Below are 26,499 nucleotides of genomic sequence, written 5' to 3' on the forward strand. Positions count from 1 at the left end.
TGAGACCCATGCGCCTGTTTTTTTGAAACTAGTCTTTCAAATCTAGGCTGTGTATTTGAGACACACACAATTATATCGTTTTCAAGTACGAGACGATTTCTCACTTTTGTTTTAATGGCAGTCATAGACGAGAAACTGAACTCACATAAATATGATGTTACAAATGGAACCAAACATTTTACAGCTTCATTCGCCAACTGAGGGTATTCCTGTATCTTTTTGGTCCAAAATTCGTCCGGGTTCTGGGAAAAAAATTGGAGCTTCAACATTCAAAAAAAAAATAAAATAAAATTTTATCGTACGTGATCGTTACATGAACGGTTCTTCGTTGTGTTGGAACAAACCTTATATCTATGACTATCGGCAACATCGCGCTGGAAAGAGGAGAGCGAGCAGAGAGTTAAGTGATCTGTGATTCTGTGATCCTCTCTTCCTCTTCTCTCTTTCCTTGTTTTGCACTGTCAATGTTGTGTTGTTGCAAGTTGTTGTTTGTTTGGTTGTTGTTGTTGTTGTTTGTTGCCTATAAGTTTATAACCTATGTTATTTTAAAATATTTTACTGAATTTTAAAATATTTTACTGAACTTTGCAAAATATTTTTATTCAGATATTTCAGTTTCTTCTTTATTAGCCATGGAATGTAAAGTTGAAATTAAGGAAGAGGTTGAAGAATATGACCAAAATGATAGACAGCTATCCACATCAGTAGATCTGGAAGATTTGAAAAAGGAACCTGGGGAAGATTACCCAGGTAAGGAAAGTAATAAAAAGCTTTATTTTTATCACGTATTAATAGTAGGTATCAAACACGGCTCCCTAGATTTCCCTCATTCCTTGTTACTAATATGAGTATGTATTTACAGCCTTTATAAAATCTGTGTTTGTATCATGGACATATCTGTGGTTCAAAGGAAAAGGGGCATAAGTCACCTAGTTAGTCATTTTTAGGATTATCAATATTAGCAAGAGTAAATATCGTCGTACTAGAACAATACTAAGACAACTTAAAAAATATAGTTTTGAGTAAATTGAGTTTTAAATTTCCTCCATAGAAAGTATGAAATAAAAATATTTTATATAAGTTTATTGCATTGTTTCTTAAATGTTATGGTGTCCTATTTGTTCTTGAGTGTGTTTAGAGTTCAACTGAAAATTTTAAATAATAAATAATGAGAATAAACTGAGATTTTGTAACATGTCCTCCTCTTCCGCTTTAAAAATTTGTGATATATACAATTTATCTTTGCTAAGTGTTGAAGTTGTCCTAGTATTATATTTATTTTTTGTAATATTTTTTAAAAATATCTTTATTTTTTTCAGCTTATCCTAGTATTTCACCAATTCTATTGTTTAACAATTAATTTTGTTACTATTATTAGCATTTAAAAATATCCCACTGTTACACTATTTTTTGACGCACTTGTCTTGTTTCATTGATTTTTCAAGTTATCTTTACACAATAGGGAACTTGCACATTTTTTTTTGTTACATAATAATGTTCAGTTTTGTTTAAAAATGAGATTTCCAAAATTTCACTCTTCAAAAACTCGTAATAACTTAGAAATACATATTTAAAGTCTTCTGTGGTATAAAATAGTTCATACGACCCGTGACATCACATAGTTTTACATTAGTTATTATTATGGTTATATTTCGCTGTGTCTAGGTCTACGTGTACGCAAATAAAAAAGTTAGGTACACGCGAATTAAACTTGATCAAGCCAGTGACTTCATTATTTAACGTGCGCAGTGACTGTATATTTTGGTACATGCTATTTTGATATGTTTAGTGTTTGTTTGATAGAAAAATACTTGTTAAGGGAAGGGAAGCAGAACTATTTAGATGTTTCAAACTTAATTGTAATAAATCAATGTATATATAAAAGTATATATTTAGGTTAGCAAAATAAATTTTAGTTAATATGACACGTACAAAATATTGCTAAAATAATTTTTATACGTAAGTTAATTATTATAATCAACTACAGTAAAACCTGCCATATCCGGATCAATATGGTGACAGACCGATCCGGATATGAAAAAATCCGGATATCAAGACCACTACTTCTTTTTTACAGTCTCTGAAACGTTTTCTCCTTCATACATTCCAGTAATCAACGCCGTCAATAACTTTCGTCGATAGACACGTTTTATAGATTCTATAATACATTATTTCGCCATCTTTAAGTTCTTTTAGTGTGTTGTCCAACAGCAGGACTGCCTTTCTCGGTAGATTTCGGTAGATCCGGATGGCACAGAACCGTCCGGATATGGGGAGGTCCGGATATCACAGGTCCAGATATGGCAGGTTGTACTGTATTCTAAATGGGAAATAAGCCACAATTTAACTAAAAAAATGATTTTATTAACGTTTCGACGTCCAAATCGGATGTCATTGTCAAAATACAAAAATTAGTCAGATTAAATAAATTATTAGAAAAATTTTTTACTAAGCAACACCATTTTTGTTTAATTTAATATTATTTTGTATTTTGACAACGACATCCGATTTAGATGTCGAAACGTTAATAAAATCATTTTTTGGTTAAATTGTGGCTTAGTTCCCATTTAGAATAGTTGATTACAAAAATGCCACAAGGATAATAGCTTCAGAACAAGTTAATTATTATTGTGAAAGCTTTAGGTCTTCTTTTTATTTTAATCTTTTACGGTAATACATACTATTTGATTTATAACTAAAAAAAATATATATTAATTTATAGTCTCTTATCTTTTTCATACTGTTTTAAAAGTGTTCTTAAACTCATTAAAAGAACTAAATAATTGTCCACACTCCGTAGTTAATTTAAAAACAAACACTAAACAAATAAAAAATAAGAAATCACTGACACTCTAACTTTTTTATTTGCGTACACAGTAACGTATACCTAGACACAACCTTATATTTAGGTATATTCTTCTTCTCCTTCTTTAGTTTATTGGCCTCCACCTACTTGGGTATTTGGCAAGCTCATCGTCGTGGAATAAGTCAAAAATATTTATATTCTAATGACATTTATCGTATGTCATTGTAATAATATATACCAGTTTGTTAAAATTGCAGTTTTATACTGTTTTTGAAGGAAAGGAACGAAGGTTTACTATTGAAAATAAAACCATTTTGTAAAAGTACGAATTTTTCTATGAATAGTTCAAATGATCAAAAACACTTGTAACGTCACATAAATGTATTTTCTACTGACGTTTATAACGTCTAATTTAAAATTCTGTTTACTTTATTGGAAAAATGTAAATGTAAAACCAAGTGACATCACGAAGCGTTTTGGACCACCTGTTTTAATTTGAATTTTTAATCGTCTTTAGGGGCCAAACGAAAGACAAACAAATCTTTTTTTATCTTTGATACATGTTTTAAATTATGTTGTGTTGTGATCTATAACATTTTTTTCGAATTTAAAAATTTATGCAAGTTCCCTATTATTCTCAAAAAAATACAGTAGGTATTGTAATTTAAACTGGTTAAATCATTTATACTAAAATTCCACTCAATAAACAATAATAAATTGAAAAAAAAACTTCCGAGAACATTTTTTTATTGCTAACTTCTTGATCTTGTTGTTGACTTTTTTTGTACGATTTTCAGTGGGGATATGTCGGATGAAACTTAAAAGATCTTCTTTTTTCTTAAAGGGAATTTTAGGGTGTTCCATATAAGCTGGAGCAATATTGTCAACTTCATTCATTCGAACGTTAATTTATTTAAATGAATCGGTACGAAAGGTTTCCTTGTAGAAAATAATATTTGGGCTTTCTTTGGTCACTCGCAACACCTTAATATTGCTCCAGAGTATTTTCTCTCCAACTGAATTTTTAGAAAAACTTGCAAAATTCATGCTAAACTTTTTCGAATACATTTTAATAAACAGAAGACACGTGTTTTCCGAACGAATTTAAGAAACGACTTCTAGCATCCCCATTCTATTGCAGTCGGAGAGCAACTTGAACTGACCAGTGAAAGTGAACAACTTTACTGTAACTGACCGACTCATCCATGCATTCGTAGGTGAGCGTGGGGATATACTTGGACATTTACTCAAATAATCCTTATTTTTGAAGCTTGGTTAGGGAAATACAGAGACAACTTAAAAAAACAGGTTAATTTAAAATTTTCTTTGCCACACTCGGTGAAATAGTCGGACAATTTTGCTAGTAAAATACTAAGACAAATTAAAAACACAGATATGTATGTTAAAAAAATCATAATGCAGATGTAGGGCTAGACTAAGACATGTGGCAATGTCCGGGTATTTCACCACAACTATGATTAGAAACGGCAACTATTAATCGGATAATAAAAAGGTATTTTAAGATATCTTCCTTTTAAGCCAGGTATTTCCAACAAATCAATTAGTGCAATATTAGGATATTGCTCATAAACACCACAAAGCAGCCGATTGAACAAATCTTATTATCTCTCCAGATAGCTTATGAAATTTTACATCAGATAGAGCAGATAACTCAAAAGTCAAATATTTGAAGATGTCCTAGTATTGTTCTAGTGCGACGATATGAGCTATGCGCCGACTAAATATTTCAAAATAACAATATATATATATATATATATATATATATATATATATATATATATATATATATATATATATATATATATATATATATAAAGCCTTTCTAACCAGAGTAAGGATGATTTATTAATTAATCTTCTTTTGTGATATTTGTGTAATATTGTACTTTTTGAATTATTATTATTTTTTATTAGTTTTGTGACATATGTCTCTTTTCCAAATTATAAAACAGGTAACACATTATTGTTATCCATACTTAAGCCCCTTTGTATTGTCAGTGGGTAAATAAAGGAGAAGTTTTTTTAAATATTTATTTGGAAATTTGGTTTAGGATAATATTTAAACACTATCGTCCGAATCACAAACATAATCTGCATCACTAACATTGTTGCTGTCTGGTAAATTTTCATAAAATGCATAGTTTTCCGTCTTTTGACTTTGAAACTACAATATTTAGCATTTGACGAAGAGCCAACATATAATAAAGTATAGTTCGATTACTATTGGTCTCAAAGAAAATAAAAAAAAACGGTTTTGTTTATTTTTTCAAAAGGTACATTTTTGTTGTAAAGTTGTTTTGATAAAACGAAAACTTTTTGAGTTATTAGCAGAAAACTGATTAAAAACATTGATTTTTTTCGATATAAAACTAACACTTTCGATAGCGAATAAATCGAGAACTATTAATTTTATCAAAAAAATGTATAGAACGTTTTTTGCTTATAATGAATGTTTTTACCAACTCTTGCGGTCAAAATATAATAAAAATTTCCACCCCCGAGATGGGGTGGCAACCACCCCCATGGTAAAAGCGCCTTTCGGCATCATATAGATTTTGATCCTTGGACTATATTCTCAAATTTTCAAGCAAATCGATCCATTCTGTAAAAGTTGCGAGGTTTTGTCCTATTTTAAGCTTCATTACTTGGACTATAGAGTCAACTTCCATACAGGAATGTCCCAACTCTAAAAATTTGTGTTCAACAATATTTTTTAAATGATATAATAGTAAGGCTGCAAAATCCTTATTATGATACTGTCCTCCGCAGCTATCAGAAAATACACTTACCAGACAAAACAGTAAGCTACATTTGGTAATACTGCTTCATATACACACAAATTGTAGATGCATAATTTTCGAGAATAATATATTGTTGTCCAGTCAATCCATTTGGAATCTGTAGTATGCCTGTAAACCAAAAGCAATTGAAACAAAATTCTGTTGTTGATTAGAACTTTTCTTATCATTTTGTTTTTTTGCTGATTTTATAAGTTTAAGATAGGTTGCCCTGTACTTGGTGATATATTCAGTGATGGAGACGTTGGTAGTAAATTTCTTGATGTAGAGTAGAGAACGCATATTCTTGGCTGATATTCGGATACCTTTAGTAGTCCGGGGTTTGCGATGTTTTGGCTTAATTGTAATTAAAGGAAATGCTTTATTGAAGATACAGACAAGCTTATCTAAAAAATTACTGAAATTATTATCCACGTCCAGAGAGGGAAAGCGCCACTCAGACGTTAAGCATAAATTTTGGAAATTACGAAAGTTCCGGGTGGAAAAAATCCTGCCTAAACGCCTGGTTTTCGAGGAGGGTTTGCTGAAGATATTAAACTTCGTATAAACTGCTTCATGATCAGATAGTCCAGCATTAATAATTGTAGAGTGGACATCAAGGGGTAAGAAATCTGAGACAGTATAATCAATTATGGTAGATGAAGTTTTTGTAATCCTTGTAGGAGAATCAACGTGCATTGTTAGACCATACGATTCAAATATGTTGACCAAGGATATTTGTGTAGCACAAGCAGCAGCATAATCAATGTTGAAGTCCCCGCATAAAATTTTTCTGCTTTTATGAGGGAGGTCATCTAACAAATTTAGCAGGTTCTGAAAAAATAGTTCCACGGAAGAGTCAGGTGATCTATAAATGCAAATAATATAGAGATTAAGATTCTTATTGTAAACTAAGGAAAACTCAAAGAAGGCTTCACTTAACAGAAGGTCATATTTTGTTACCAAAGAAAAATCATTACTTGTAGAAAGAATTAGGGTGCCCCCATGAGCTGAGCTTGGACGATAATACCTAGCAATTGTGGTGTATTTTAAAATATAAAATATGTACTAGCCTAGATATGTTATTGACTTACTAATCGTGGTACTTTCTTTCTATTGACTTCTCTTTTAGTATGGGTAAACACATCCTACTGCATTCTACCGAAGAATTTGCGACACAATTGGTTTCATTTAGCATAATTAGAGCCGCTTCTTTGATTTTTCTCTTTTTACTATCTGTTTCCTTCAGGACTATACTTGAATCTCTCCACTGAACCCTATGTTCATTATCCCATGCGTGTTGACATATTTGAGACCTATCAAATTCTCCATTTTTAATATAAGACTGATGTTCACTTATTCTAACGTTTAATGGTCTCGATGTTTGACCTAAATAAAATCAAATAAAATGAACATAGAGTTCAGTGGAGAGATTCAAGTATAGTCCTGAAAGAAACAGATAGTAAAAAGAGAAAATCAAAGAAGCGGCTCTAATTATGCTAAATGAAACCAATTGTGTCGCAAATTCCTCGGAAGAATGCAGTAGGATGTAAGACCAAAAACTTACAATGTCAGAATAGTATCACGAGGTGCTTTCCTGGTTTTTCTTCGTGATTTACCTTGGAATCACTTACACGAGAATTTTACTGTCACCGTTGCATGTGGTTGTCTTTTTAAAGACAGATCACATGCTATGATTTTTTGTGACAGATATTATTGAAATAAAGTTGATTTCATGTAATTGTTATCTTTCAATAAAGTCGTCCCAGGAACGCAACTCATAAATATTGGCAATATCTATCATTTTAAAGTCTTCTACTTTAAAATGTATAATATATGTCTGAATTGCCGATATAAATGAGTCAGATTAAATTAAATTATTACAAGAATTTTTTACTAAGCAACAACATTTTTGTTTAATTTATTAATATTTTGTATTTTGACAACGACGTCCGAAGTGGAAGTCGAAACGTTAATAAAATTATTTTTCAAGTTAAATTGTGGCTTTTTTCCCAATTAGAATAGTTAAATTACAAAAATGCCACAAAGAAATAGCTTCAGAACAATATTACATTACATATCTCGAGGTTCCATGTGGGATGCAATATTGTTTAAATGTTTTTTTATTTAATACTATTTTAAATATTTATTTTTAATACTAATAAAATCAAGAATTATTATTTATTGTTAAAATTCAGAAAAAGGACATCGCACACATCTTATGGAAAATATAATGTCACTCAAATTCAATAAAATTTATACGAATAGATTCGTTTTAAATTAACGGTCAAATCTTATCATTGCGCCAACTCCATATTTTCAATAATAAGAGCAGAAATTGATATAAATAAATCTGAAATCAAATGGATACGTACATAAGTTAGAGAGAGAAAAAATATTTTATAATACCCAAATTGTCGGTACTCCATAAATCAGCGGATTAGTTTTACTAATCCGCTTAGGCCCAGCGGGGTTTAAGCTCTTTTGAATAGCACCCAGAGCAATACTAATTGTAACTGACACTTTTACTGACTAAAAAATTTGATTTCGATAAACTTTAATTGCAATTTGCGCCGTAATTAATCATAATTAATTAAGAGTTGGCGCAATGATAAGATTTGACCGTTAATTTAAAACGAATCTATTCGTATAAATTTTATTGAATTTGAGTGACATTATATTTTCCATAAGATGTGTGCGATGTCCTTTAAGATTTATTAATTATATATTAATTACTTTTTGAATCTGTTACGTCGTCATCAATAACATCTAATTTCGACTTACTGAAGGGTATTTCAAGGTATTCGTTGTGATACCTTGAAGGAATTATTATATTTTTTGGGCATAATGTAGCTAAATCCTTCTTTTTGAAACACTCAAAGGCAGTCTTGAGATAGAAACATATTTTATCAAGTAAGAAGAATTATTCCTGCCTCTCTGGACACTGACTGGCCTTACATTTGTTCTACTGTTCTTAATAATTGTTGGCCATTCCGTAGGGGCCCACAAAATTTTCTTTCAGTAGTTTAATTCTACTATAGAATTCATAGAACAGGCCGGTATGTAGGTGTGTCCCGGAAGCAAATAGGTAAGATTTACTCCCTCCATGGTTGTAGATCCATTGGATAAAATAGTGGAACATTGCCAGCATTTGTCGATTTTTATTTTGCCTACGGCAACTGTCATAGAAGAACGATATTATCACCTCAGGAGTTTGGGTCTCTAAATCTTTCAGATAATTAGGCATATTGGAACAGATTTCATTTGCTCCCCTCTTGTCATCATATTTACCCCATAAATAACAGAATCCATTACATGTCCCATCTTCGTATCATTTAAAGTTATATAGGTACTGTGCATTTCCTTGAGTGATACAGAAGTATATTGTTGCTAGGAGAAGTATTCAAAACTTTTGGAATATCAAAAGGAACACATTAAAAGTTATCTGTTTTAGATCTTGTTTGATGTGCTTTGAATAGAGCCAGCGACAATGTTTTTTCATGTATATTAGATCTACTTTGCATTCGCAAATTAATGCTCAATACCACATCAATCAAATTTTTTATCATGTAGAATTGGGAGATTATGATTATGATTATCCACCTCCAGCACTGTAGCCTAGACAGGTTGAACAGTATCAGCCTAATGTCACTAGGCAAACATCGAATATTGTATCTGTAGGATTGGGAATTGATGATTATCCACGTTCTGCTAAGCAGCCAAGACGAGATGACTCTTCCATTTACTCCCTTAATTATAGCAAACTAAGCGGCCGCAGTATCAGGCATATCTACATTTTTCAAACAACGACGAAGAAGATGAAATTGAAAAATTTTTACATAATTTAAATAAATTATCTCAGTAACTTTAAACTAAAATAAATTCATTAAAATGTTCTTAAAAGTATGTTTTCCCTTAGAAAGTTTTATAGTCAGGTAACTTTTTGTATTGTAACTGGGCTATCCCGTTGATAAATAAAATCAAATAAGAGAGTCACACATTTCCATAATTATTTTCGAAATTATTTGTTTTGAGACTTTGAACAAATACGTCAAACTCTGATGGCTTATTTCATACTTTACGACTTTGGTCGTCACGACAAACGGTCTTACGACCGTTTGTCGTGCTCATCGGACTGTCACACTTTACGACAGTATTCATCTTATTGTCGTAGAGAGCAAATGGCGTAGAATGAATCGGGCAAAAATTTTGGCTTTATGGTTAATTTATCGCCGTAAAAAAAGACAGAGACGTAATCGCCTACATTGGGTGCATCCAATCAATGGAAGAAGAGAAGAAGTAGATTTATAATAATATCATACACTTTTTGGAGATTTAAGAAATGACCAAAATAAATTTGTTAATTGTTTCCGCATGTCAGTGACAAAGAGTTTCCTCGCCCGGCTTGTATATTGGTATCTAGTATTAAATTGTTTTCCCAATCTTTTGGGATCCTTTTCTCCTTCCATGCATCTTTGCATATTGTCCACAGCCAGTCTTTCCCTCTCTCTCCTAAGTATTTGATCATTTCTGGTGCAATTTCATTCTCCCCTGGAGCTTTACCTATCTTTAATTTTCGTATCGCTTCTACCAGTTCTTCTCTTGAAATCTCTCTTAATTGTTCCCCCATGTCATTTGTATCTCTTAGCCTTTCTTGCGGTGTACTTCCAAATTTTTCTTCATACAAGTTATCAAATTACAAAACATTAAATTAGATAAATTTTGTTTTTGTTTGCCCTGATCATTTTTGGTGATCCCAGCTTATTAAATTAAATACTAGCTTTAAGCATTGTTGTCCCATTTTTGTTATCCCAGTTCAGTACGAATATGTTGTATAAAAAAATGTATAGGTACCTATTTTGTTAATAAATACAATTTAATTAGTGAACAATCATTATTGTTGTAGGGCTCAATTTTCAGCTTTCAATATTTAAAAGTTCCATCTAAAAACTGTTTTTATATTATTATATTATTTAGATATGATATAATGCTCTAGGGCAGGGGTTCCCAACCGGTGGTACGCGTACCACCAGTGGTACGCGGGAAGATTTCAGGTGGTACGCATCACGTGGGTGAAACAAGCGATTACGCTGGGCTTTTGTCTGCGACAGTTCTAGTGCAGTTGTTGTGCTTCCATATGCTATAAAGCAGTTTTTAGTGAACCCTGGGACTTCAAAGGATAGTGTTAAAAAACCTAAACCGCAGGCCAGTATAGTTTTATAGTGAAGTCTGGCACAAAAACTAGTGACAATCCTATTCCTCAATGTGTTGCGTGTTTCGAAACGCTTTCGAACCAGAGCATGATGATTTCTATGCTGACACGTCATTAACAGACAAGGCACCCTGATGTGGTTGTTAAGCTGATCGAATTTTTTAAAAGATAATCTACTTTTTTTAAGAATGATAATAAATGCATGACTAGCTTTGTAAGTATGATAGTAACTTAGTAAAGACATCCTTGCTAATATAGAATTGCAAAGGATGAAAATCCTCACACAATAGGTGAGAGTCTTTTACCACCGGCTCTATGGAAATGGCCCAAACCGTGGCAGAAAAGGCGAGAAAAGGCAGCCAAAGAAATTTAAAAAATACCATTGTCAAACAACACAGTGAAAAGGCGAGTTACTGATATGTCTTCCAATATTGAAGAACAACTTTGTTTAAAACTTCAAGAATCCACATATTTTGCACTTCAAGTGACGAAAGCACAGATAATACAAACATGGCACAGCTACTCGTATTTGTACGATTCGACTTTTATGAAGAAGTTATAGTTAAGAGTTTTTGTTCTGCAAACCAATTGAATCAAACACTACAGCGGAACTCATATATCAGGTAAATTTATAGGGCTAGCAGCACAAATAAAGAAAATTGTTCCTTAATGCCGAAATATAAATTGTGTCATACACCGAGAAGAATAAGAAATAAATAGTAGATATATTTCTATAAAATTAGGATCGGGGGAGGGGCTTCCATCCAATTCATGTCCCCTCCCCACGGTATTGGTGGTACGCCAAAATCTTCAACATATTTCAGGTGGTACGCAGTCGCTAGAAGGTTGGGAACCCCTGCTCTAGTGCGTTATTTTGAAAAATAACACCCTAGGGTATTAAATTTAAATAACTAGTTAAATACTCTCAAATTGACAAATATCAACCTACGTAAAACTATGGTTACCACAATTACATTACGAATATTGCTGGTATAGTCTAAGAGCTAGTGAACCCTCCGACTAACGGTCGTTCTGTAAGGCTAGAAATTTGTCTAGTGATAATTCATAGCACACCAAGGCTAAAAACCATGACCTGGCAGGCATCAGCCGTGCACGTGTATCTACCAGGTGAATCGAAAAGTGCAAATTTAGGGGGTAAAATAAACTTTCTCCTGTAAAGTTTAAATGTAAGTATGTGTTTGAGTAAGTCATTTAGAAGAAATGTGTACAATGACGGGCGATTGTGAAGAGCATAAGACCTTGCCAGGCGAGGGAAAAGATTAGGGGTTTTTCCTAAAATTATCTTTTTTTGCATCGAACAAAGTTTTTTTAGGTTTTTTGTATCATTCCAAACAGAAAAGGTCTTTAGTGACTTTTCTCTTAGGTTAATAGTTTTTGTTGTATAAGCGATTAAAAATTTTGAAAATTCCGAAATTGGCCATTTTTAACCCTAAATCGGACATTTAACTAAAAATTTCAATGTTGCCAAGGTAGGTAGATATTCTTTAAACATTGATTGATGAAATCCCGAAGAGTTTTTTGCAATACAATATCGAAAACCCATTTGTTTTTTAATTGCTAATCAAGCGGGCGCGACACTGTAGTATAAATGAGGACGTTTGAGTTTGCATAAATTCATTATCTCGAGAATGGGCAAATTTGAAGAGAAATCCTCAGACAGGTTGATTTTTATTTTTAAATTAGGACTTTTTGGCATATATATAATACTAGTGACGTCATCCATCTGGGCGTGATGACGTAATCGATGATTTTTTAAATGAGAGTAGGCGTTGTGTGATTGCTCATTTGAAAGGTTATTTAATTCTCTATTCAGTAATATAAACCTTAACATAATTATTTATACAGGGTGTACAAACAATATATTTCTTATTTTGTCTAAATTAATTTAATAATTTTTTTTGTACACCCTGTATAAATAATTATGTTATACTTTCAAATGAGCTATCACACAACTCCTACTCTCATTTAAAAAAATCATCGATTACGTCATCACGCCCAGAGGGATGACGTCACTAGTATTATATATAATATATGCTAAAAAGTCCTAATTTAAGAATAAAAATCGACCTGTCTGAGGATTTCTCTTTAAATTTACCCTTTCTCGAGATAATGAATTTATGCAAACTCAAACGTTCTCACTTATACTACAGTGTCGCGCCCGCTTGATTAGCAACTAAAAAAACAAAGGGGTTTTCCATATTGCATTGCAAAAAACTCTTCGGGACTTCATCAGTCAATGTTTAAAGAATATCTACCTACCTTGGCAACATTGAAATTTTTAGTTAAATGTCCGATTTAGGGTTAAAAATGGCCGATTTCGCAATTTTCAAAAATTTTAATCGCTTATATAACAAAAACTATTAACTTAAGAGAAAAATCACCAAAGACCTTTTCTGTTTGGAATGATTCAAAAAACCTAAAAAAACTTTGTTCGATGCAAAAATAATAATTTTAGGAAAAACCCATAATCTTTCCCCTTGCCTGGCAAGGTCTTATGCTCTTCAGAATCGCCTGTCATTGTACACATTTCTTCTAAATGACTTACTCAAACACATACTTAAATTTAAACTTTACAGGAGAAAGTTTATTTTACGCCCTAAATTTGCACTTTTCGATTCACCTGGTAGATACTCGTGCACGGCTGATACCTGCCAGGTCATGGTTTTAGCCTTGGTGTGCTATGAATTATCACTAGACAAATTTCTAGCCTTACAGGACGACCGTTAGTTGGAGGGTTCACTAGCTCTTAGACTAGTAAATGTACTTATTTTAAAACTAATTAATTCAAATTTTTTGCATATAAAGAATAACTTAATCCGATATTAAACGTTGAAGGCACCACGGGTATTATAGATAATATCGCTTTCGGTCAACGTATATCCCTCGGGCCAAAGGCCCTTGGTATATACACCATTGGCCTCAAACGTTATTATTCTTATACCCTTGGTTCCTTAATAACTATAATATACCGATTATCTATATCTATACATATTTACTACATATCAATATCTATACATATTTAAATAATCTTTAATAAAATACGAATATATATCTAAGTTTATGCCAATGGACACTAAACTGTGCTATAAAAGAATCTTTAAATTATTAACAAGAAATTTTAGATGTCCCCTATTAAACATTTATGATGTAATTTTTATAATAGGGTAGGTACATTGATAATAATGCATTTTATAATAGGGTCTATTCCTCGGCACTTTGCCAAAGTCATAAACATTGTTATAAGATCTTAAAAATCTTAAAAAATTTTGTCCTCACAATAAAATAATTCCAACCAGATGCTTACCTATGTATTGTATCTATCTAGGTAAAAATTCCATGTATATTGTCTGATATTATGTACGTGCCACTGGATTCACTGGTGCTACACAATCAACTGTCGTTAAGTATGGAAGCACTAATTTATGCCCGTGGTTCACTGAGAGCACGGCACGACACGACCTTCGTCCATTGCAGTGACATTGAACGACAGGCGAAGAGCAACGGCACGACAGTTAGTCGTGGTCATCCTGTGTGAAACGCTCCGTATATTGCTGTATTGGACTAATGGAATGTACGACTAACTGTCGTTACGACCGTTTCTCGTGACGACCGAAGTCGTAAAGTATGAAAAGGGCGTAGAGTCTCTTGTTGCTAAACACCTAAGAGTAATAACTAGTCGTTCTCGTTCTAGTATAAGTATTCCGTCTCTAAATCAAGTGTCCTCCTTAGATATTTTATGACCAACTGGATTTGTTAAAAATTCAAAATCTGCACTTGACAGTCAACATTCAAGGAACATTTTTTAAAGTTTTCATCACGTCTAAGTTTGTCATTTAATGTAATAAAGTCATTTAAAAGATCCCTACCACAATACTTATTCAGTGAACGTAAAGTAAGACTTACGTAAGAAGTACATCATTTTCGTCGGACATTTTGAAATAGACTGAGCTTTGAGCTATAAAAATGTTTCGCGTTGCTTGCAGTTCGAATGAGGACATTTAACGGTCAATACAAGTTATTGACATGTTATTATACCCTCTTTTTAAACTCAGGAGGAGAAATTCAAATTTACCGCGCCGTAATGCTTGTTTGTAATTGGTCCAACCTCAAGCAAGTTTACTCCACTGATATGAAATTTTTACACTACTGACATTTATGAAATTTTGACACTATTGGTATTTCATAGGTTAATTAAGTTATATCGGCGATTTTTCCGTTTTCTGAGTTGTTCCGTTAATTTTTAATTAATTAATTTTTAGTCTGCTTTTATCTAAAAAATAGTTGTTTTTAGAACTCTTTAGCGACGTATTAGTATAGTATGATATTTATGAATTACCGTCGAAGGCCGACATGATCAACCAAAAAAGAAGATGTACCTATTTGGTGATTTTTCTAGTGACATTATTGGATGTAAATCTGTCTTTTGACTTTACCCCACCTGGTTTAAATACACGGTATAGAAACATGTTGTAAACAAGTTTTCGTAACATGTTTCTAAGGACGGGCTTAAAGAGACAACTTCGGAAAAAAGTATAAAAAATAACCAAAAAAGTTTAACCTTATTTGGTATTAGTCTAGCAAGAGGGTAACACACCTACGAAACTAAGAATTGTATCTGTATCAATGTCTACTTCACTTACTGATTAATGTACAATGCTTTTTATTGGATGCTTATGAATCATTATTTTTTTGTATTTTCCTTTTAAAATATGTCTTGCTTAAAAAAATTCAAGATAGTGTTATATGAAATACATACTTAAACAAAATAAATATGTTTTCTTATAAAAAAAATTAGATGTGTAATTAAATATTGTTAAATATAATTAAATAAACATGTTATCCCTGCCTACTTTTAACAAAAATTACTGCTTTGGTAGCAGATGTAGGTTAGATTTGGTTAGGTTATTGCATAGACATATATATTACTAGACTGCGAGCTGCTATCTAAAACTATCTAACGATTGCGACAGAGAAAACTGACGCAATTATTAGCTATTAAGTCGGAAGTCTCTTTCTAAACGGAGTAGTTTATCAAATCGGTGACAGTGGGAACGTGACGTGGTCGATAAACTCAACGTCATTGGATAAACTCAGACGATTAGAAAGAGACTTCCCACCTAATAGCACAAATAGCCTCAGTTTTCTCTGTCGAAATCGTCGGATAGTTTTAGATAACAACGCGCAGTCTAGGGTATTATATGCCTATGTGTTAGTTTTGATTGTTTGGTTAGATTAAATCTTTCACATCAAATTTTAAGATTTGTCGAAAGTTAAAACTGGCAACAATATCCAATAATATTTAACTTTGTGTGCATATCTGTCATATTGTTTTGAAAAGTTAAAAATCTTGATTATTTTAAATAATATTTTTACACAGTTTAATAGCAGAAATATCTGATATTTAATATTTTTTAATTATGTTTGTTACAATTACATATTTTTGTTGGTTTTCATGTTTTGGTTATTCCATTACTTGTTTCTTTGTATTTCTTGATTTTTGAGCACCTTTAACCTTCCGTGACTAACATTGGGTCTGTGAGACCGACCATTTAGAGTTTTTACGATTATATCCTAATTGTTCGTTATGAATCTTCGCCGTCATCAGTAGCTGCCTGATTTAGATGCCTGTTTTTAGTGTTGAAGTTTGAGTCTTCAGTGTCAACTAATTATGCAATTATCGGCAAATCTTGTCTCAGAAGCCCATGTTGGACCCATGATCTACTCGATGAAAAAAATATTTAGATTAACGAAAGACCGTGCAAAAAAGTGCTGATAATTTAGTAACCCAATTGCCAGGAGTAAAATGTGAACCTAGGTATGACAGCAATGGAAATATTGAGGTTGTTTTTGACAAATCAGATGTTATGTGATTTTTTTATTTTCTTTGGTACTTTGCTAATGTTAAAAAGGTTTAATAATTTAAAAATAGGTATCATTTATGTTTAATTTTACTCCTTCATGGAGTAAACACAATCCTACGCTTGAAAGTGTGTCAATAGAAACATTTTTTTATGTCGGTCTCTGAGACCCAATGTTAGCTTTAATGTTCAGAAAAACCTATGTTAGTTGCGGAAGGTTAAGTACTGGTTTCCACCAAAGAAACATTAAAATTCGAGCTTTTCATTACTCTTCTCGTGAAGTCCACAAAAAATTTGGGATTTTTGAGGCGTACCCATGTGCTAAGTAATAACCACATCTTTTATTCCATGAGTTTTCAGTTAATCCATTGTTGTCCCAATGTGCCCTATATAAATTATCAAAGTAAGTAATTAATGGTCATATTTTTTATTATTAATTTGTCCATAATTGTTATTTGAGTCAATTCTAGTATTTATAATGTTTTTTCTATTTTGAATAATTAACAGTAATAATTACACTTAATAAAATCACATAAATATGGCAAAATTGACATTAAAGGAGAGATAAAACATATAAAATAACACTGACAGTTAAATTTGGAATGTAAAAAAGTCAGTGGTGTTTTATGTTAATCAAGCATTGGCTAATAAGTCAAAAGTTCAATATAGCATCTTATCAAATTTTATATTATTGAGTTAACTTTTTGATTAAAATGAGACATATTTAATAGAACGACACAACTTCTTGCATTCTCTGATGATATCTTTATAGTTGGCAGAAATATGAGATATGGTCTTCAAATACATCAGAAATAAAAACCTAAAACGTGCATTAAAACTTAACATTTACAAGACCGGTTTTGATATAGGGGGTTAAACATGGACTGGATTTTTGGGGCTGTTAATAAATGGTCTATGGCGTCGAATATATACCTTTGAATTATACAAGTTATACACAGATCCAGATATTGTGAACTTTATTGAGGTGCAGAGATTAAGATGGGCTGGACACACTGCTAGGATGTCAGATAAGGAGCAGACGAAGAGACTGACATTCTCAAACCCAGAGGACAACCGCGTAGAAGATGGATTGATGATGTGGAAGAAATTTTTAAGAGTGATGACTTCTTTGTGAGTAGCCAAGATCCACAAGGGATTATGGAGCCAATGATGATGATGATGAGGCGACTTTTGCTAAACATTTTATTATGCTTCACGTTGATGAGTTATTGAGGTATCAAGGGTATTATAAGGATAATAACTCTTGATGGTGTATATCCCAAGGGCCCCTGCCCTAGATACGGATATATACGTTGACCTAAAACTTTATTATCCGTTATACCCGTGGTGCCTTCAACGTTTAATGTTCGACTAAATATTTTTATATGTACGAGAAAAATTTGAATGAATTTTGAATAAATTAGTTTTTAAATAGATTTTAACATTTGCCTGAATAATCGTAACGTAATTGTAGTAACCATAGTTTTACTTAGGTTTGTAATAAATAGTGTGATGTTAATGTCTTTTTGGTCCAAACTAATTAAAACTCTATTGTTTGGATAACTTTATATTTACATCGTATAAACGGTGATTCAACCATAGTTGTTTACAAATACAAATCATTACCTATACCACACATGTGTACATATCAAGTATCTAATTATAACAACTCTTGAATTTACCTACGCTGCATTTTTATACACGACATAATATGTAAACCTCACGTATTAATTCACGGTCAAGAGTCATTGTCTTCGGGCCTAGCTAATACACTACATTATATTTTGATAAAGATATTTACAACTTAATTTATATCGGTTGTCCTAACTATATTACATCTCCCTGTTTTAAAATGAGATATATTCCTCTTTCCCTTTTACAAAATGTTTATGGTTACCTAATACTATTTTCCAAAAATTAAATTTCCTAACTATCCTAATACCCTAAACATGTATATTCTTTTTCCTATTCTAAACCGGTTTTTCCTAATACTAAAAAATTGTTTATTATTATCACTAATTCACTTTCTGTTCCGTCTCGCCTTTTAGGCTTTTCTCCATTCACAAAAAACAGTGTCCACATAAAAACAGTGACTAAACCTATCCGGATTTTTAACATAGTCTTTTAGTGCCTATAAGCATCTCATATAAGCAGGGGAATACTCTAATCTACCTAAATAATTATAAAAATCACGTATCTAATTAAAAGTCCTAAGCTAAGCTAATAGTACTCGAATCAGTTAATGAAAATGTAACCTTTACTTTATTAATAATAATTCCTATTTCAGTCTTCTTTTGATTTATTTATATACGCCTTACTAACTTTAAAACAATGTACCTATAATAAAAATGTAATCTCTAAAAACTTCTAATATGTCTTTATAAAACTTTCAATAACTCTCTTGTACCTATAATAAAGTTTTAATCTATGTTGCTGAATGTCTAAAAATTTCACTTTCTGTGTCCCTTTGCTTACTATCTACTAACACTTATTGTAAGATATTGTCTATCCTTAATTCAAACACTTCCATTTTCCGCGAAAATTTAACCTGAATTCATTATATACATTTAAAAATAAGTTATTTATAATTTACATTACTTTAGAGAAAAAAAATTACAACTTTAATTCTTAGACAAAATTCAATGATTAGCTACTTATTTGATATTATTCTTAATTCTGCTTGTTTATTTTGACATTTCTGACAAATTTTTTGTTTCTTCTTTCATTTTTCCCACATATTTTCCTCTTCTTCTTCTTGTCTGGTACTACAACTCATATAATTCTTCAATTTTCTCCACATACTAACACTTCTACAGTGTACATAATTCATCTTCATATACATATTTCATATAACAATCATATATCATTTATCTCATATATCATTTCATATATATAACATCATAATCATCACTTCATATACTAGCTCCGATACCTTCGTTTTACCATAATAAAAGAGGTTTCACTCGGATGTCTTAGTTCTCCGCCAATATTAACCCGAAGTTTCGCCCTGATCTGTACGCACCATTGAGGTGGTATAGTTAACTCAAAACACGAAATAGGTATTTTATGCGGTTCAAATTCTTCTAAAAATATCACAACCTCAATCCCTTGCTTTGAGGCCGTTGTTTATTCACGAATAATCATGAATAAAATAGGTACCCTTCAAAACACAGAGTGGGTCTCTAATAAGCTTTCAAGCTTCTATAAATCACTTAGTATCTTCCTAATTTGACAAGAGCAGTGGGTTTCTTATTGTCTCTAGTTGCCTCATAATATTTAGCTTATAATATTGTTAGTTCTTCTTCTAATCTATATAGTTCTTCTTCAAATTCCTTATCTCGACTCATCAGGTCGGTTCGTTAAAAGTATATTTCTTGCTTACAGCAATGTTTATCTTAAGCTCTTATATCAACGTATGTCATCACTAGTCATTATTCATTAAAAAAATCATTTATATATCATTTATCGCACAAAAATTATTAATTCAGGTTCATCTCATACAAAATTTAACACAAAATCGATGAAAATGTATCTATAGAATCAATAAATATCAATAATAAAAACAACTGGCTAATAAAAATTCAATAATAGTATACATATTCGACAAAAAGTCAATAAAAATTCAAAATAGCATATTTATGCAAAAAGTTAGATAAAAATATTCAAAATCAGTTCATATCTCAAAATTCGATAGAAATTTTTGAAAAAAAAATTCGATATTCCATAAAATATTCAAAAATAACCGTACTAAAAATAGAAATCGGATAGAGATTTTTCAAATAAATTCAGTTAAGATTCAAAATTCAATAAAAATTCAAGAATAGCATATATAATAAACTTTGATAAAAATATTCAATTCAAAAATCACTTCATGTTTCAAAATTCATAAATATTCTTAAAAAAAATCGATACTTCATAAATTGTTCAAAAATCAGCAAAGAAATATTCAATGTTCAATAATAATATGTATATAAAAACCGAGGGAAGCATTTTCAATAAAGATAGACTAAATTTCTTACTTACATTTTAACACTTGTGTCTTTGTTCACTGAGTTCGGTTCCTGGGTCCTGGTCTGGTCCATTTTCCGCCGTCGGTGTTTCCAATTTTTGTCGCCCATTGTCAGAAGATTCTCCCAATTAATTTACAGGAGCGCCGTGTAATAAATAGTGTGATGTTTATGTCTTTTTGGTCCAAACTAATTAAAACTCTATTGTTTGGATAACTTTATATTTACATCGTATAAACGGTGATTCAACCATAGTTGTTTACAAATACAAATCATTACCTATACCACACATTTGTACATATCAAGTATCTAATTATAACAACTCTTGAATTAAACTACGCTGCATTTTTATACACGACATAATATGTAAACCTCACGTATTAATTCACGGTCAAGAGTCATTGTCTTCGGGCCTAGCTAATACACTACATTATATTTTGATAAAGATATTTACAACTTAATTTATATAGGTTGTCCTAACTATATTACAGGTTGTTATTTATCAATTTGACAGCACGTAAAAAATAATTTTGCGATTGAGGCATAAAATGTTCGAAATGTCCAAAAACACCGATCTCCCCCAAGATACACACACCGCCACTAAAAATGTTTGATTCAGTTTGACGATTTATGACTTTATTATTTGTACTTCGATTTTCAAGATTCTTGCATCCGTTTGTAGGTACATGTATTGATATCGTTTGTTATTATTCCGGTAACAAAAATTGTTTGCTTAGATGGCATTATATGGAGGTGAATGGAAGCGTTATATTTTCTCCTAACTTTAAAAAATTCTGTGGAAAAATTGAAGGGCTGATTTTGTTTCATACTCCTTGCGTATTATCTCGGAGGCTTCCCCAAGATTTTGTTTTTTGAATTATCCGAATATCTTCTTTTTTGTAAAAGCTGTAAGTAAAAACACTGATTTGAAGGTTTATTTAATTAGAAATATCCAACGCACTAAAATTGACAACATAAAACAAAATTAACAACAAAACAATTCAATTGCGGGTATGTCCACCTCTCGCAGCAACGAGTGCTCGCAATCTGTTTGACATCGAAAACATAAGATGTGTTATCCTTGTCTGGGGAATAGCCGATATTCCTCTACCAGGGCCATAACTGTACCAAATTTTCTGGAGGCCTAGGATGATAGCGAATATCTCCTTTCGATTCATCCCATAAATGCTCGATAGGATTGAGATCTGGGCTGCATGCGGGCTATTCTAATATTATCAATAAAACTTATATTTAAGATATTTATGTTTATGAGTCAATCAGTATTTTTATTTACAAAAAATTGCGCAGCTCTTACAAGAAAAGAGATATTTGGATAATTCCAAAAACAAAATCTTAGCGATGCCTCCGGAATAATACTAAAGGCTGTATGACACTATGCATTTTCTTGTATCATTTCTCATATCGTTTCTGATATGTCAAAAAAATTACACAGATACAAGAAACGATATCAGAAATGATACAAGAATTTGTGCCAGACACAGATTCTTGTACAAGAACTGTGCCAATTTCTGCGCAAAGAGCAAAAACGTATAAGCTGCTGGTAAAACATCTAAATGTCATAATGGCGGCTAAAAATCATATGATTTAGGTCTTGATGAATTTATTTGTGTTTTTGTAGGTATTATTTATAAATCTTTTATTGATACTTAATATACCGTTTGGTATGGACTACTGTTCTACTAATAACCATATAATATCTAGCTCCTAGTAAAGTTCAAACTATGTGTAACTTTGGGTTTCATGTTGCATAATTTTTTAATAGAGGAAAATACAATTAGTTTCTAATTTGGATCAAACTAAAGATAATTCTAATGCAAAAATATTTTAGCACAAATATCAAAACAAAATAAAAACACAAAATCAACCTCAAACAGTCAACGTAAAATTCTGCTTAACATTAAAATGTTAAATTTAAAAGTAAATTTTATAAATTTTATAAAATCCTTAAAATCAGCTGTAGACGCAGTACTACCATACCAACGTGACACAGGGTGACAAACAAAATTTCGACCAATCACTTGCCGAATTTCATACAATTTTCGATACAAGAACTTGCATAGTGTCATACAGAGCACAAATGTACGTACAAGAAAGGATACAAGAACATGTATATCAGAAACGATATTAGAAATGATACAAGAAAATGCATAGTGTCATACAGCCTTAAAGGACTATGAAACAAAATCAGCTCTTCAATTTTTCCACAGAATTTTTCAAACGATATCAATACATGTACCTACGACCTACGAGTATTTGACGATTGTCAAATAATATACCAATCGGGCATTAAGTGATTTTTTTACACTTGTGGCCATTTTTATTACCGTTTTATATTTTCGTGGTTAATTTTTCTTTGTAAAAAAAGTTTTATGGTTGTTTTGTATTTTAGGTTGCCTTCGGGAGGACAGAATGAAAATTATCAAAACGACTGAAGATCCATCTCCTAAAGAAGAATATCGCAGCAGAAACATTGAAAAAACAACATTAGATATAAATATGAAACTTCAGACATGTCAAGCAGATAACATGTGTAAAATTTGTTTTAAACCGTTTTCTCAGGCAAATAATTTAAAATGGCATATGAGTTTACACAGCGGAGAAAAACCATACAAGTGTGAAAATTGTTTTAAGCAGTTTTCTACAGCAAGTAATTTGAAAACACATTTGGTAGTGCACACTGAAGAAAATCCTTACAAGTGTGAAATTTGTTCTAAGCAGTTTTCTCAACTAGGTCATATAAAACGACATATGACATTGCATACTGGAGAAAAACCTTACCAGTGTGAAATTTGTTTTAAACAGTTTTCTCAGGCAAGTAATTTGAAAACACATTTGAAAGTGCACAGTGAAGAAAAGCCTTACAAGTGCGAAATCTGTTGTAAGCAGTTTAGAGACATAGGTCACTTGAAAAGGCATTTGAAAAGTCACACTGAAGAAAATTCTTACAAGTGCGAAATTTGTTTTAAGCAGTTTAGGGAAATAGATCACTTAAAAAGGCATTTGAAAAGACACACTGGAGAAAAATTTCACGAGTGTGAAATTTGTTCTAAGCAGTTTTCTCAACTAGGTCATATAAAACGACATATGACATTGCATACTGGAGAAAAACCTTACAAGTGTGAAATTTGTTTTAAACAGTTTTCTCAGGCAAGTAATTTGAAAACACATTTGAAAGTGCACAGTGAAGAAAAGCCTTACAAGTGCGAGATCTGTTGTAAGCAGTTTAGAGACATAGGTCACTTGAAAAGGCATTTTAAAAGTCACACTGAAGAAAATTCTTACAAGTGCGAAATTTGTTTTAAGCAGTTTAGGGAAATAGATCACTTAAAGAGGCATTTGAAAAGACACACTGGAGAAAAACTTCACGAGTGTGAAATTTGTTTGAAGAGGTTTACTGCTAAAAGTCATTTAAAAACACATATGAGATCGCACACTGGAGAAAAGCCTTACAAATGCGAAATTTGTTTTAAGCAATTTATTACAGGAAATAATTTGAAGGTACATTTGAGATTGCACGTTGGAGTAAAACCTTATAAGTGCGAAATTTGTTGTAAGGCCTTTTATGTGGAATACAAATTGAAACAACATTTAAGTAAACATACTGAAGAAAAACCCAAGTGTGAAGTTTGTCTAAAGCAGTTTAGCGATAAATCTAGTTTAAAAACACATTTGAGATTGCACACTGGGGAAAATCTTCCCACGTGTGAAATTTGCTTTAAGCAGTTTTCTCAACTAGGACATATGAAACAACATATGAGATTCCACACTGGAGAAAAACCGTACAAGTGTGAAATTTGTTTTAAGCAGTTTACTACAGGATGTAGTTTGAAAGCACATTTGAGATTACACAATGGGGAAAAACCTTACAAGTGTGAAATTTGTTTTAAGCAGTTTTCCCGATCAAATGATTTAAAAAGACATTTGATGACACACACTGGAGAAAAACCTCACGAGTGTGAAATTTGTTTTAAGCAGTTTAGAGAAATATATCAATTGAAAAGGCATTTGAAAATTCACACTGGAGAAAAACCGCACACTAGTGCGAAATGTGTTTAAAGCCAAGGGAAAGACAGTTAATCATGCCTATTCTGTAACTCGTTTCGATGGTAGAAGTCAGGAAAATCGAATAGAAGTGGCCAAGTCGAATAGAAATAGTCAAAATCGGTATTTCATAACTCCCTCGGAATCTCTACAATCGGAATAGTGAATAGAAATGACTTCGACACCATTTACCCTGTCAAAATTAGATTTCGATAATCAGAATTGTGCTTGACGCAAGCGCATTGTATTTTGTTTTGACGTTTATATTTTATGTCTACTACAAATAATGTATTACTACTTATTTATCATTATTTATAGTATTTTTACCTTTTGTATCTGCTTAATTTTTAGTCTGTGGTGGTATTTACTTAGGAACTTGTATATTTAATTTATACATGTATAATACGAGTATGCATCAAACCTAACCTAAAAATTGATGTGGCATCCGAAATTCAGATTCTGAATGCTGAATGTTTGCCAGTCACAATGTTGCCTAAGTTTTTTATTTATTTCTTGTACAATTTCAATCAATGGTATAATGTACAAGAATAGATTGTGTACAAGAACGTTTAAAATATAAAGAGAGACTTATAGCGTTGATTGATAAATATATTATACCAGTTTACTTGTATTTGTATCAACCAACGCTTATAGAAAAGAAAATAATTATAGAAAAGACGCTGTTTTTGGGAAAAGTTGTTTATAAGTTATTTTAGCTTCAATCAAATCTTAAAATTGTATAATTATTAGTAATATCTTACATCATACATCTTATCCTCATTTGTTATTTCAAAAATATTTTAACTGTATGTAATGTGAAAGTATGAAAAATTGAAGATATGGCAACGGTGTCGTATTTCAAATGGACCGGGATAGTGTGACGTCAAAACGTCAAAATTTTTCCAAACACGCTGTGTCTAGGTATACGCTAACGTGTACGCAAATAAAAAAGTTAAATGTTATAACAAATATTTTTCTATCAAACAAACACTAAACATATCAAAATAGCGTGTATCAAAATATACAGTCACTGCCCACGCTAAACAGTCACTAGCTTGATAAAGTTTAACTTTTTTATTTGCGTACATTTTAGCGTGTACCTAGACACAACGTGTTTGGAAAACTTTTTTTGACGTTTTGACGTCACGACTATCACGGTCCATTTAGAACCAGCAACAAACAGGTCACAGAACACTAATTTCGCTTGACAATGCGGGGATGCCACCCTCTCTTGACCACGTGAAATAGAAATTGCCGATTTCGATTCAACCTGCAACCTGCTTACGATGTGAGTTACAGAATGCCAATCCAAACAAGAAAATGACGCGATAGATATCAAACATTCCGATTGCGCGTAATTACGATTCGACTTGGTCATTTCTATCCGATTTGTTAAAAGTTACAGAATAGGGCTTAATGTTTATTTTAAACGCTATGTCTAGGTGCACGCTAACTTGTACGCAAATAAAAAAGTTAGGTACACGCGAGCTAAACGTCATCAAGTTAGTGACGGCATTATTTAGCGTGCACTGTGGCTGGTTTTTTGGTACACGCTAACTTGAGCCGCGTGTATGCTGTGGTAAGAAGTACCGCGAGTGTCATGAGTGAGGTTAGAATGTGTCTAATCGCGTTGTGTTTATATTCTAATATTGATTAGTAAAGAATTATCTTATTTGTTTAGTTTTTTTAATTAACTATGGAGTGTGGACAATTATTTAGTTCTTTTAATGAGTTTA

At 31.8% G+C, this 26,499-nt stretch overlaps 1 protein-coding gene across 1 annotated transcript; it reads left to right on the forward strand.

The window, feature by feature from the left end:
• Nucleotides 1-182: 182 nt before the first annotated feature.
• Nucleotides 183-26,441, forward strand: LOC126885123 (zinc finger protein 845-like). Its single transcript, XM_050651556.1, has 2 exons — nucleotides 183-750; nucleotides 23,112-26,441. The coding sequence occupies exons 1-2, from the start codon at nucleotides 633-635 to the stop codon at nucleotides 24,776-24,778; spliced, it is 1,785 nt and encodes a 594-aa protein (XP_050507513.1). The 5' UTR covers nucleotides 183-632; the 3' UTR covers nucleotides 24,779-26,441.
• Nucleotides 26,442-26,499: the final 58 nt, after the last annotated feature.

This window comes from Diabrotica virgifera, chromosome 5, assembly GCF_917563875.1.
Source record: "Diabrotica virgifera virgifera chromosome 5, PGI_DIABVI_V3a".
Taxonomy (NCBI): domain Eukaryota; kingdom Metazoa; phylum Arthropoda; class Insecta; order Coleoptera; family Chrysomelidae; genus Diabrotica; species Diabrotica virgifera.

Bases quoted from the DNA above. Each gene is read 5' to 3' on its own strand.
- LOC126885123 (XM_050651556.1), top strand. From the start codon at position 633: ATGGAATGTAAAGTTGAAATTAAGGAAGAGGTTGAAGAATATGACCAA. The intron at 751-23,111 runs GTAAGGAAAGTA...TTTGTATTTTAG, and splicing joins ACCTGGGGAAGATTACCCAG to GTTGCCTTCGGGAGGACAGA.